Genomic DNA, 14,410 nt, shown 5'->3' with positions numbered 1-14,410 from the left:
ATTTCCAACAGTTTTGTTATTCTGAGGCAAACCATATTTTTGCTCTAATATATTTGAGGTTGTAAAATCAAATGTTTCATTATTCATTTTAGACTGTAGAGCACCAATATTATCTTCTTCTGGTTATGAGGACCCCCGAAAGTAAACCTTTGGCAAATAGTTTAGGAAAGTGAGTAAGGAGTCTGACTTCTCTTTAACTTTTCAGCTCATAAAGAGCCAGCTTAAGACCAAATGGCCAAAGACATTACTTTCAGATTCTAATGTAGAGAATTAACATTTTTAGATTTTTAAAAAATTTTATAGTGCACTCTGTAAAATTGCCCTCACTTTTAGGCATAGTTACCCTTAGGAAACTGCTCTGGAGTTCTTAGTCCATTAAGTCTAAAAAAACTCTGGAATGTTTTAAGATTTTGTGCTGGATTACATCCTGGAAAAGAAAATATACAGTTTTATGTTAATAGTAATAACCAGATAAAAAACAAAGGCTTCTTACCCTAGGTAGCTTTTTTTTTTGGAGATCAGACGTTTACTCTGTTGAAGAGTATCAATTTCTGATGTACTGACAACTTGTTAGGCCTGTAGGACGTGTAGGAGGGTCACCTCTATGGTATTCGAGCTCTCATACCCTTTATCAGAGCCTCTTCTGTGGCCCTGTAATTAAATATTATTTTATGCATCATTTTGAAATTGTATTTGGGCAGGGCAGTTAAATGTACAGTAACAAAATATATCCGTTTTTTTATATCTTTCAGAATCATGGTGTCATGGAAAGGGATTTACTTTATACTCACACTGTTTTGGGGAAGCTTTTTTGGAAGCATTTTCATGCTGGGTCCCTTTTTACCTTTGATGTTTATAAACCCATCTTGGTATCGCTGGATCAACAACCGCCTTGTGGCAACCTGGCTCACACTTCCCGTGGTAAGTTACACACCAGAGAAGGAGACTGTCTGTACCAAAGTAGCCCAACCTATTGATTTTTATTTTGTTAGTTGGATTTGATCGAATGTTAGAAGAAACATTGAAGTCCTTCCTGTTACGTAAGGACACATTAGAATTGAGAGAGGGAAATACAGAAACTAGAGAGAAATAGAAATAATTCATGTCCTTGAAGTAAAATATCTAATTAAGAGCTGTATTCCAAAGTTGACTTTCTTCCATATTCTTCACAAATTTTCTTTTTCATTTTCCTTCACTGAGGTATTATTTACCTATAGTAAAATATACAAATCTAGAGAGATTGAAGAATTTTAACATTAATTTTATTTTGTGTTTCCATTTATTTTACAAAACAATGACAAAAATGGATTCAGATGGCAAACTTTTTTTAAACTTGTGACAATGATGTGATTGATTGAATTCTTCTCAGTAACCACAGAATTTAGGAATAAAGTGATTTCCTATCTGTGGGCTAGGTTAACAACATTTGCAAGTTAGATGTGCATACAAAATGAGCAATAGCTTCTTGGAACAGCCAGGTATTCTCTGTAAGATCAGTGCATACTACTCTGAGCACATCTCTCTGATCCTGAGCTGGCAAGTTCCTGTAGGATTCCAGTCCAGACTCCTCCCTTGTCTGGGACTCTCTGTTGCTGCTAATCAGCAGTGCTTTCTTCAAAAAGTGGAGTGATGTGCATGCAGCTGCCTTTACCTTGAATAGCTGTATTTCCCGAGAGTGTTCTGTGCCTTCTTTTTCCTGAGCAACACCTAGAACTTGTTGACCTGTTATAGTGGAGGTGATGACTATAATACCTGAAAGGAAAACAAGAAGGGAATCCTCTTCCTTTAATTGTTGAAGGAAATTAAGTTGTCTGTTTCTCCTCAGGCAGATTGCCATTGTTATGTTTCTAGAGAGGAAAGTACTGTGCTAATGCTATAGACCCTTCAGGTGGAGGTCAATTGGGAAATATTTCCTGAAACAGTGGTGAGTGTTCCTACCTTGATGGAGTAGAAGTTTCTTAAAATTTCTGTAAATTGAATTTTGATAAATCATTTACAGTACACCCTGTTTTTCATATTTTAAAAAGGAATCCTGTGATGAATAATTTTACAAATTGCATTCATATTGTTTACAAGGTTAATTTGTTTTTAAATTTTTATTCAGATGTCTGTTTTATGAAATGTGGTATACTGTTAGACTAAAAGTAGTCCCCTATCTCTCTCTCTCCCTATGCCCTCTTCCTCTTTCCTTCCCCTTTTCTTTTCTGTATTTCCACTTAAAGTTATCTGATCTATAGGCACAAAGAAAGGGACGATAGCATACTGGTGGATAATAAATAACTGTGCTTTGGTTGTATATCTAATTCAGATATAAGGAGAAAAATTTGAAGGTTTCATTAAAAGCAAAAATCAAAGTAAAATCCCAAGGGTAATGATGGTCATAGCTGTTGAGAACTTAGGTGGCAGATATTGTGCTAAGTGCTTTGGGAGGATGGCTTCATTTCAGGTGCCACCATTGTCCCCATCTTACAGAAGAGGAAATAGGAACTTTGAGAAATTAAATAATTTTCTCAAGGTCATGTGCATAAGCAAATTATTTAAGCACAGCTGAGGTTAAACCTAGATTGTCTTCTGCTTTTAGACCCTTAGGTGGTAGGAAAACCTTCAGGGATTGATTCCCATTGGTAACAAGTTCATTCATGATTGGTTCTAAAGAAGAAGGTTTGCAGTTCTTTCAAGCCAGGGAATGCCTGACTTGAGAAAAAACCTATCTGAGAAAGTGGTAACTAGTAATAAAATCAGTCTCTATTTTAAGTAACTAAAATAAAATCAGTAATAAAATCAGTAGTGTGATGATTTCCTCACAGTGGAAGACGAAAGTTGGCAAGAAACAGTCATAGAAAGCCTTCTCATTTGCTAGAGAGCCAAAGACACAGGTTGCTGAGATACCTGGAACAAGGTACATATTAATAAATAATTGTTGAGTGAATAGACAAACACAGAGAAGTTTCAAGGTCACACTGCCCAAACTTGGTATCAGGGTTGTGCTGGCTTCATAAAAGTAGTTGTGCAAATGTTTCCCCCTCTTCTGTTTTTTGAAAGACAATTTTATGTATAATAAAAAGAAAGTATGTAAATATATATATTTTTTTGTTCATGGCTTAGGGATTACATAATATATCTTTAGTGTACTTAGAGTTGATATTTACCTACCTCATATAAAGTGTAAGACCGTTGTAACAGTGTAGTGCATTTATTCTCACATCCTTTGTGCCGCTGTTGTCATAGTACATCTACTTAAATAATAAACTTCATAATACAGAGTCAACTTTTTGCTTTAAATGGTTACTTTTAAAGAAATGAGAAGAAGAAAAATATGGTCTTTTATTTATCTAAATATTTTCCATTTATACTGTTCTTTATTCTTCCTGTATATTAGAGTTTCCATCTAGTGTCATTTTCCTTCAGCCTAAACAACTACTTAAGCTCTTCTTCTAGTGAGGGATCTTGCAGATGAGTTCTGTTTTCATTTATCGATGCAAATAATCCATAATCAGTCTATAAATCAAAATTGGGGTGAATTGGGAGCCAGCCCCGTGGTTAAGTTCGTGTGCTTTGCTTCGGCGGCCCAGGGTTTCGCCTGTTTGGATCCTGGGTGTGGACATGGCACCGCTCATCAGGCCATGCTGAGGAGGTTTTCCACATAGCACAGCCAGAAGGACCTGCAACTTGAATATACAACTATGTACTGGGGGGTGCCTAGGGGAGAAGAAAGAAAAAAAAAAGATTGGCACCTGAGCTAACATCTGTTACCAATCTTTCAAAAGAAAAAATTGGGGTGAGTTTATTATGAGCCATGTCTGAGGACTATAGCCCGAGTGCTTCCTTCCTCGTGGAAGGAAGGGCACCAAAGACATGGGGTGTACAGAGTGGTTATATACTGTCTTGGAACAAAGAGCATGCATCACATATAACAGGAATATCTCTTTTACTAGTCATGAGATTCTTAGCTGGCACAGCAGGTTGGTGGTCAGCAGGTCAGTGGTCACAAGGTGAGCACAGTAGGTCAGTAATAATTAATCCTTAGTTTCCAGGAAGAGATGCTTATCCTTAAAGAAATGCCCATATGGGAGGAAGCTACATCCTATCTTTAAGGGCATCATTCTTGTCTTTGGGACATAGTAAATGTTTAAAGCAGATGTAGAATGCATGCTCAACAGGCCACGTCAGGCCCTTTTGGAAAAACAAGGTCAGGTCGATTTAGTTTTACACCAAATGTCTTCCTCATATACTCCAGTATATCCTATTGCTTTTCATTTACTTGTCACATTTAATTGAAGATTTCTTTATTTTGCCTTCATTTTTGAAGGATAGTGTTGCTGATTATAAAATTTCTGGGATGACATTTTTTTCATTTTAGTGTCTTATGGTCTCCATTGTTTTTGATGAAAAGCCATCGTACAATTTTTTTTTTTTTTTAAAGATTGGTACCTGTGCTAACAACTGTTGCCAATCTTCCTTTTTTTATTTTTTCTGCTTTATCTCCCCAACCGCCCCCCTGTACACAGTTGTATATCTTAGTTGCAGGTCCTTCTAGTTGTGGGATGTGGGACGCCACCTCAATGTGGCCTGACGAGTGGTGCCATGTCTGCGCCCAGGATCCGAACCCTGGGCCGCCACAGCGGAGCGCACGAACTTAACCACTCGGCCACGGAGCTGGCCCCTATCATACAATATTGTTGCTTCCCTTTATGCACTGTGTCATATTTCTATGGCTGTTTTCAAGATTTCTCTTTGTTTTTTAGCAGTTTAATTATGATATGCCTGGGTATAGTTTTCTTTATATTTATTTTGCTGTGTTTCATTGGGCTTCTTAGATCTATAGCTTTGTTTTTTCCAAATTAGGAAATTCTGGGCCATTATTTGTTCACATACTTTTTTCTTCCACATTCACTTTCTCCTCTTCTTTTGGGACTACAATTATATGTATGTTAGGTTGCTTATGTTGTCACACAGGTCACCAAGTTCACTGACCCTTTTTTTTTTTTGCCATCTCTAATCTGCTTTTTTGTTTATACAGTGCATTTAAAATACTGTACTTTTAAGTTCTAGAATTTATGTTGGGTTCTTTATTTGTTTATTTCTTTTTTGAGATTCCTCATCTATTTATTGTTATGAGCGTGTTTTCTTTTCAGTCAGGTGGGTGGTAAGTCTAGTGCTGTTCGCTCTGCCAGGGCTGGAAGCAGCACTTACCCTCCTTACTCTTTTTTTCCTCCCCTGTAGCATGTACTTTGCACTGAGTATTTGTACGATTCCTACATTATTGGTATGGATCCTCCTTATTCTTTTAGGCAAAATTTCTTTTTCCTTCCTTAATAGAAGGGTGTTTTGTTTTGTAACTTGTGTTTATTGCAAAAGTAGGATCCCTGACCATTCATCCAGCAACTATTTATTAAGTGTCCACCATGTGCCAAGCATTTTGCTAGGATGTAGTGATGAACAGGACAGATATGACCTCTGTCCTTGAAGAGATAATAGTCTTCTACCTTAACTTTCTTCCTTAGTTTTAGATTTACACAGCTTGACTAGTTTCTTTTCTGACTTTCATTTGCCTGAAAGACTTCCCAGGCAAATGAAAAATCCAACCTTTTAGAGTTAGATTTTTAAATCAGCTTTAAAGTTGTGAAGTCCAGTGTTTCATTGCAGACCTCAAAACTACCATTTAATATAAAATATTCATTTTGTGGTATTGCTTTAACTGCTATCACTAGCTCATTTACAAAGTGATTATTTCTCCATAAAATATCATATTTATGTTAAATTAAATATGTTGTTCACTTCACATAAAATTAACCATCATAAGTAGATATTTCTAAAAAGTCAACACAGTCTAAATGTTAAATAATTCCATTTATAGTCATTATAAAACCAGTTAAAGTTTTCACTTTTTCAAGTCATTTACATGACTCGTTTTAGATTTTCATTTCATCATCTGTAAAATAAGGAAATTGAAATAGATTATCTTTTGAGATTCATTCCAGGTTCAGCTTTGTATATCTGATTCTAAAGCAAACATTTAGAGGTAAATGATTTTTTGGCAATAGTCATATATTGCTACTGTGCTTCATTTTCTTTAATGTGTCATCAATTTTCCATAGTATATAATCTTTTGATTAGGAATCATGTGTTTTTGGCTGAACCTCTCTGTCAAAACCTTAAGAGTTTTGAAAATTTTCTTGTAGTTACTACATTGTAGAAATCGTTGCAATTGTAATGTGTTACAGTGTCCAATCAATTTCAGTTTTTTGGAGACCTGGTATAAGCAGAGTGCTTATTGGCACAGGCATGGAGACAGACATTTGGTTTCGTGATTGGTCTTACCACCTTCTAGTCACCTTGAACTTGGCTAAGCTACTTGGCCTCTCTAAATTTGTCTTTCTTCATCTGTAGAAAAGGAAGCTCTAATACTTCCTACCTACCTCAGAGTTATAATGATGACTAAATGAGATAATGAACATAGCCTTTGTAAAGTATACAGTAAATGTTTGCTACTATATTAGTTTTAGAGGGCAGACTAAAGTACACTATCAAAGAAAATTCAAAATATAGTAGCTTGAATAAAGTAGAATTTTATGCGTCCTCAGGTCCAGGTTGTCAGGGTAGCTATGCTCCCTGATGTCATTCAAGGACTCAGATTCCTTCCAGTCTTCTATATGGTCAAGACTGGTCACTACCAGTTCTTTGTCCCACTCTATAGGAAGTGGGGAGGAGGGGAAGTCCAGAGCAAGAACTTTCTCTTTAGACCAGTGAGTTCTAAGATGCACATAAATTCTTTTGCTCCCCCCATTGGTGAAAACAGCTAAAAGCTGTAATAAAATCTGGGAAATGTAGTCTTTTTCTTCTGAGTAGCCCTGTCCACAATTAAAATCTATTACTCTAGAAGAAATGCTGGATTTTCCTGGACATATTACTGGACAAATTCTGCCATAGCTTCTTTTACTGCTACTACTACTAATACAATTACTGTTATAGCAGAATTGCATCATGTATCTAATTACCTTATACATCTTCAGTTATGTGCACTAGCATGGAGGAGGGAAGAGTGGAGAGAGAGGAATTTTTTAAATGTAGGGTGCCCCTCTATCCCCCACTTCATGTGAGATGCAATGGGGAATGCTGAGTATGATTCTTGTGTTTAAAACAACATGCAAACCAATCACTTCATCTGATGGTCAGCTGGAGAAATCTGGTCCAACACTCAGATAAAACTGGCTGAGCAGGACTTACTGATAGTGTGCGGGTCTCTTGTGAGGCACCTTCCTCTGAGATTTTTGGGGGTAACTTCAGCTGTTCCTGACTTTTGGCTTATTACCTGACTTGAGAACTTCACACATAGGCAAGAGTCAGTGACCACTGTAGTCTTAAATTGGTATGTATTTGAGAAAACTTCGTGTTACCTAGCCTGTTTAACTCACTGCTGTGCTCACTAGTAACAGCATATCAGGCAGAGAGTCTTTCGGTTAAAAAATTTATTAAAGTCAAATCCCTTAAAGCTAGTGTACAGAAAATCGATGTTCTGGTTTTGAGATAGTGACCATCTCTGCTTAAAGAAATGGAGAAACATCATTGGTGTGTCTTTTATGACCTTATTTCAAACGTTTACAAGGTACTAAAGGAATTTTTATTTTGAAGCAAATAGTAGAATACGTCATTTTTTATTCAGAAGCAGTTTAGTCTTTTCTCTCCTATAGGAGTACTTTATTTTAAGCAATTCCAAACAGTTAAACATAATTTTTCACTAAAAATAAATTAGGGTATGGGCTGGCCTTGTGGCCTAGTGGTTAAGTTCGGCATACTCCGCTTTGGCAGCTCAGGTTTGCATCCTGGGTGCAGACCTATGCCACTTGGTGGCCATGCTCTGGCCGTGACCCACGTAACAGAATAGAGGAAGATTGGCACAGATGTTAGCTCAGGGCAAATCTTCCTCAGCAAAACAAAAAAAAATTAGGGTGAATGCACTTAGACTAATTATTGGTCACAGAAGCAATCACAAAATGATCTTCTCTTTTGTAAGTTTCTCCTGTGCATTAAAATGATTTCATTGGCAAGATTTTTCTTGTCTTACTATTTTTAAGGAGTACATTTTCTGTGCTAAATGAGGTACTCCAATAAAATCTTTTAGAATCTTAGAGTTAGATGAGACTTAGAGGTCATCTAGTCTAACCTACCTGTGTGTGTAAGAATCCCTTCTAGAACAGTCTATGGAGTGACCAGTCTCTCTTGGAACATTTCTATAATGGGAAGTGGATGTCTGTTCATTTCATTTTTGAATAGTTCTATTCAATATAGTACTGTTAGGATCAAACTTGACACATGCCCAGAGCAGTTTTTGCTTTTTAAAATTCTGAGTCTTTCTAACAGTCTGATTGTTAGCTAATTACCTGGGATTATGAAAATTACTTGGAGTTCTGTCCTTTCACCATAAATCATGACTTAGGAATTTAGAGGTTGTTTTCTAACTCCCAACCTAGGACACAAGTTTCTTCCATGGCCTGCTGATTCCATTCTAGTCCTAGAACAAAGCAGGTGTTCAGCAAACACAGATTAATGAATACAGTTTCTGTCTAGACTGCTGCTCTTAAGAAAGGGCGTGCTCATTGTTTGATGAATGGCTTGGGATTGCAAGGCCTTAAATAGCTAAGGATTTGAGGAGCTGGGCCTAAGCTGAGTCTGAAAAGCTAAAGCAGACTTGGAGATGAGGAATGTCTTAGAGTTGTTCTTACTTCAGACTGAATAAAGATCCACTGAAATGACAAATGAGAGCTTAAGGCCTGATGGCAAAACTGATTGTCTGTGATCATGAGGGGACCCTCTCATCTTAGTGTTTTCATATACCAAGGAACACCTGGAGGCAGTAAATAGTGGTAAATAAAGACACCCTCAGAAATTGCTTCTGTATTTGTAATTCTGGGAGAAATCTTCATTCAGTTAGGTAACAGTCGTGAGAATTGTGGCTTTTCGTTCGATATAAGAAATAAAGCATTATAAAATTTTATAAGATTAGTTTCTTAGTGCCGAAATGGTTTCCTTTTATACTAGAAATAGAACAAATATGAGAAATATGCGAATATTGTCTTTTTCTTTTTTTCAAGTTTTTAATCTAGATTGTTTGAATTCTGGAGTTCTTTATAGACATTACAACTCTATCTCTGTGTAGTGTTTTTGTTATTATGCCTTTGCAGGAGCTGTAAATAACCTTGACTAGATATATCTTGTCTGGTGTTAAAAATGATTCATATGAGCTTGAGATCTAGGCTGCCAAAAGGTTGTATATAACTTTTAGGCACATTCCGATAGAGTTCTGGATGCCATATGAAATGCTCCTGAACAAGCAGTCTGAGATTTTTTATTTTGACATTTTCCATAATGAAAAGCAAAAGCTTGTTTTGGAATCCATAGGAAACATGTATTAGAAATTGCACGTAAAAGGTTAGAGTTGAGGTTTGGGATTTATAGGCTTAAGATTTTTAACTCTTTTCTGTAATATAACGTAAAATTAATAGTCAAGGTCCTCTTTCTACCAGTTAAGAAAAGGGCATCCTGCATTTTCGTTCTTTGCAAATACTGAAAAGTATGTCGTATTTGGGAAGCAGAGTGGAGCTAATCCAAGTTAACCTTGGATGGCGACTTCACACATATACACTGGGCCAAGACTTAATATTCAGTGATTCGTTTTCATGATTGATGGCCTTTTACGCTTACAAGTAGAAAAAGAGATATTTCTTGCTATGGGTCCAAGCCTAGAGAACTCTGCAATGATCCCCTCCATCATGAAATCTTCCACATATGGACTTAACTTCCCAGAGATTTCAGAGTGGGAGTTTATAATTATTTGAGTGGTTATGGACCCTTATGAAAATCTGATGAAAACTACTGGCATTTTGCCTGGCAAAGTGCCAGTGTATACATTCACGTATCTTTGTATACAATTTCAAGAGGGGTTCATGTTTATGGTCCTCTTGAAGGCCGTCTTTTCTAGGGCTTGATAAATGCCAGGTTACATACTCATTCCCTAAAATGAATCTCAGCCCTGGGAGAGAAACTCAATGAGGACCTGTAAGTTCTGTGTAGCTACGTTAGCCCAAAGGATCTTGTTTTACCTTGTTAAGATGGTTAACACTCTGACCCTGTAAGACTTTGGACATGTGACATTTCTAACTCCCTTTTTTCTTTAGCTAATATTCTTTTTAACTCCTATTTATTCTTATGTTTTTGACATCCTGTTCTTTTATACCATATTCTTTTAAAAAAATAGTTTTTTTTTGTGAAATATGACAAACATACTGAAAACTTAATAAATGCACACTTTATTGAATAATTTTAAAGTGTAATTATCAACCAGGTCAAGAAATAGAATATTGCCAGCCCTCCAGCAAGCTACCCAGTTTCCCAGTCACAACGCCCTCCTGTTTGGTAGAAGTAGCCACTAACCTGGCTTGTAAGATACGTTAGTTCCTTGCTGGTCTTTATAATTTTACTACCTATGTATTTACCTCTAAAATATCTTACTGTATATATTCTTTTTTATTTGTTTTGCTTCTCTCAACATTGTGCTTGTGTGTTATCCATGTTGCTGTAGATACCTGTAGTTCATTTATTTTCATTGTTGTGTTATAGTGCATTGTGTGACTGTACCACCATTTGTTTGTTTGATATGCTTTGATCAAGGTTTTCATGATGCTGCCAAAGAGAACTTTCAGTTTTCTTATGTTTTTTCTGGCTTGGGCCAGTTTTCTCTCCATTAATAGTGAAGTCAAATATTAACTAGTAGATTTGTTACATGCAAATTTTTTGGAAATTTAAATAGGGATTGAAATCAGTGATCCAGGTGTCTTATTATCTGTTATTGTTCTTTCAAGAACCGCCATCTGTAATTTGCTTTTCCTCTAGATATTTCATATATATTATATGCCTGACTGTCAGAGAAGTTAATTAAACAACTTCAGCAAATATTTGAGCATCTGTTCGATGAGCTAGACACTTTTAGGTGCTAGGGCTGCAGCACTTTAGTAAACATGTAGTTATTTCATTGTTTATATGTTGTTAAGATACACAGATACATATATTTGTTTTAAAAAGATCATACTGCAGAAAGGTGTAAAATGAAAAGTTTGACTTTCTGTTCCCTGAGCCCTATACTTAGTGTTAAGTTTCTTGACTATTCTTTCTATAAAAGAATGTGTTTATCTTACATATCTATAGCTTAAAATATTACACAGTGGGATTTTCTTGTAAGCCTTTTGCACTTTTTTCTTTTAATAATTTATCTTGAAGATTTCAATGAAAGTTAGCTGTTTTTTCCCTTTCTTTTTGGTGAGGAAGATTGGCCCTGAGCTAACATCTCTTGCTTCCTCTTTTTGTTTGAAGAAGAGTGTCGCTGAGCTAACATCTGTGCCAATCTTCCTCTGTTTTATGTGGGACACCACCACAGCATGGCTTGACAGGCAGTGCTGGGTTTGTGCCTGGGATCCGAACCTCTGAACCCCCGGCCACTGAAGCAGAGCATGCAAACCCAACCACCATGCCACTGGGCAGGCTCAAAAGTTAGCATTTTTAAATTGGGAAACTGCCAGAAACTTAGTAGTAGAATTAAAAATAGAAACAGTGCCTTCGTATTCTCAGTCTTCCAGATTAACATATTTTTCCTGATTTATTATAGAAGCAAGAATCAGAGGAAACACTATGCCTTTGATTTATTAGAAATCAGAAAACTTATTTTTAGGACATGATAAAATCTACCTATGGGAAATCATAACTTTAAATTGTCCTGTATCTATATTTTTTCCTTAGGCATTGCTGGAGACCATGTTTGGTGTAAAAGTGGTCATAACAGGTGATGCATTTGTTCCTGGAGAAAGGAGTGTCATTATCATGAATCATCGGACAAGAATGGACTGGATGTTCCTGTGGAATTGTCTGATGAGATACAGCTACCTCAGAGTGGAGAAAATTTGCCTCAAAGCCAGTCTCAAAAGTGTTCCTGGATTCGGTAGGCTATTCACAAATTATTTTAAGTTGCTCATTCATTTTATATGTGATGTACGCAGTCTAAAACTACAGAGTAACTTACTGAAACTCCACTTAAATTTAAAAACGTTCTCATTTTTCCTCACTAGCGTAAACTCAGTTACCAGGTTTTATTTTTCTTACTGGATCATAACAGATTATTTTAATCTTGCTTTTGAAACATCTTATGTTGAACGTGGGAATAAACTATTCTCAAGGAAGTAGATGTGGTTCCAGAGGGACTAACACTTTGAAGGATATGAATTAATAGTTCAGTAAATTTTTATTGCATGTCGTGCTTGTGGTACTTTAGACCAGCAAGTGGTCTGTGCTGATAAGACACTTGAAATGAACTGATAAATAAATACTAATTAAATCCCTGTTAGTCCAAGCATTACACTAGGTGCTAGTATTTTCTGAACTTTCCTAATCCATACCTTTTTTTTTTTAAAGTCTTTTCACTGTCTTTGTTGTATACTATAATATTAACATTCCCAGAAATGCTTACATTCCCTGGTTAGGAATGCAACACATTCATCGTGTGGTGGGAAGAAGGGTTATTTCAGCACTGCATGTTAAGACTTAATTGCCCCCACCCCTTAATGTGAAGTAGGGGTGAAGAACAGACTAAAAATAGATTCAAACTAGTTATTCACATGTGGGTGTATGAAGCATTGCTGTACTCCCTGACCGCCTCATCCATTAACTATACTTGTGTGGTTTCCTGTATAACATTTCTTATTTGAATTCTTTGCCCTTTAAACCCTGCCCCTATCAACATACTGAAATGTTCAGGATTTGTGAGGGCAGAGGGTAGATATTGTCCTCAGGATAGACTAGTAAAGAGGTTTGTGGTTGAGTTACTAAGTGTGTTTGTGCTTTAGTTGCCTTCATGTTTATAGTAGTGTCTTTCTCCTTGCCACTTTTCCAGTATTGTGGTCTCAGAATAGTCAGATTTCTTACATGGCAGCTGGCTTCCCCTAGAGCAGACATCCCCACTGAACCAGCACGAAGCTGCAAGGCATTCTGGGCATTTTGTGACTTAGCCTCAGAATTCGTATAGTGTCACATCCACAGTACATTAGTAGTGGAAGCTGTCACTGTCTGCCAAGGTTCTAGGGGAGGGAGAGAGCTTAGACCTCATCTCTTGATGGGTGAAGTGTCAAAGATCTTGTTAGCATTTTAAAAACTGCCGTATCCCCAAAAAGACTTAATCAAGAAAGAAAAGAGAAGGCACGTATTACTAGTAGCAAGAATGGTAATTTCATGTTTGTCATTCCTGGTCCTACATAAAATATGATAACAGAATATTAAGAACAACATTATGTGAATGAGTTTGAAAATGTATATGAAACCAACAAGTTACATACAGAAAAATACAACAAAATCTGACAACAGTGAATAAAATGAAAAAATTAAAACAATCCTGTGTCTAATAGAGAGATTGACTGCATAACTAAAAGCCTTCTTAGAAAGGTTTTTGGAGGACAATGGCAGCTGCCTGATTTTCCTTATCCTTAAACAAAAAATCATCAAATCAACAAGCAGAGGAAATAAAAGCACATATCATGCATCTCTTCAGCATGACTAGAAGACAAAGAATACTGTTACCTTCTAATTGCCTTAAGTAGAGAAATAAATTCCAATCTAGTTGCTCCTACCCTCCCACCACTGCAAGCCTGTCAGTGCTAAGACTTGGAGAGGAGGCTTAAGAGTAGAGAGGCGTGGACAGCTTAGAAGAAGAGCCAAGAAAAGCGTCCTCAGAAAGAGAAAGCCTAAGACTAAATGCCAAACAGCTGAACACAGGTCAGGATGTGGTAGTTCAGTCAAAGTAGTCGAAATGGGAGATAGCCAAAGGAGTTCTAACATATATATGTATATATAATTGGAGCCCCTAAAGAAGACATTAACAAAACAGTGTAACTTAAATATTACAAAAGTACTATTTAAAAATATAACCCAAGAAAACATTTTGGGCATAAAACGTGACCTGACATGCACTTCCAGCGTGATAGCATGAGGATCTCCACAGACCCACTCCCCGGGGAAACTGGTGAAAATTCTAAAATAACTGTCGTTTAAAGTCTCTGGAAATGGTCGCTAGGACATACAGCAAATGAAGAAACATTTTTTCAAGAAAATTTACTAAAATTTGTTGAGAACAATTGGAATCTGTGGTATCTGAATCAAGACATACCCCTTTCCTCCCACCTCCCAGTTCAGTCAGACAGAAACTCCACTCCAGACTGGTGCAGCCAAAAACAGAGGGCTTCCCCTCTCCCCGGTTCCCACTCAGATGTCCATCTTCCGCAAATCCTCACTACCTTCACTTGAATAGCTTCATATTGATTATACAATGGCTCGGCTGTGTGATTTCCAAGAAGGCAAATTAGACTAGAAGTCA

At 36.7% G+C, this 14,410-nt stretch overlaps 1 protein-coding gene across 6 annotated transcripts in view; it reads left to right on the top strand.

Moving 5' to 3' along the window:
• Nucleotides 1-14,410, top strand: part of LCLAT1 (lysocardiolipin acyltransferase 1) — a 186,729-nt gene that overhangs the window by 68,231 nt on the left and 104,088 nt on the right. For 4 of the 6 annotated variants that reach the window (XM_008514749.2, XM_008514750.2, XM_070574175.1 and 1 more), the window contains exons 2-3: nucleotides 753-921; nucleotides 11,791-11,989. In XM_008514749.2, coding sequence (XP_008512971.2) covers nucleotides 757-921; nucleotides 11,791-11,989 — 364 coding nt within the window. In that variant the 5' untranslated portion in view covers nucleotides 753-756. The remainder of the gene's footprint in view (nucleotides 1-752; nucleotides 922-11,790; nucleotides 11,990-14,410) is intronic. The other 2 variants (XM_008514754.2, XM_070574178.1) reach the window with 1 other exon arrangement.

Source organism: Equus przewalskii, chromosome 14 (assembly GCF_037783145.1).
Source record: "Equus przewalskii isolate Varuska chromosome 14, EquPr2, whole genome shotgun sequence".
NCBI classification, from domain to species: domain Eukaryota; kingdom Metazoa; phylum Chordata; class Mammalia; order Perissodactyla; family Equidae; genus Equus; species Equus przewalskii.
This window is presented reverse-complemented; position numbering and strand designations above follow the sequence as displayed.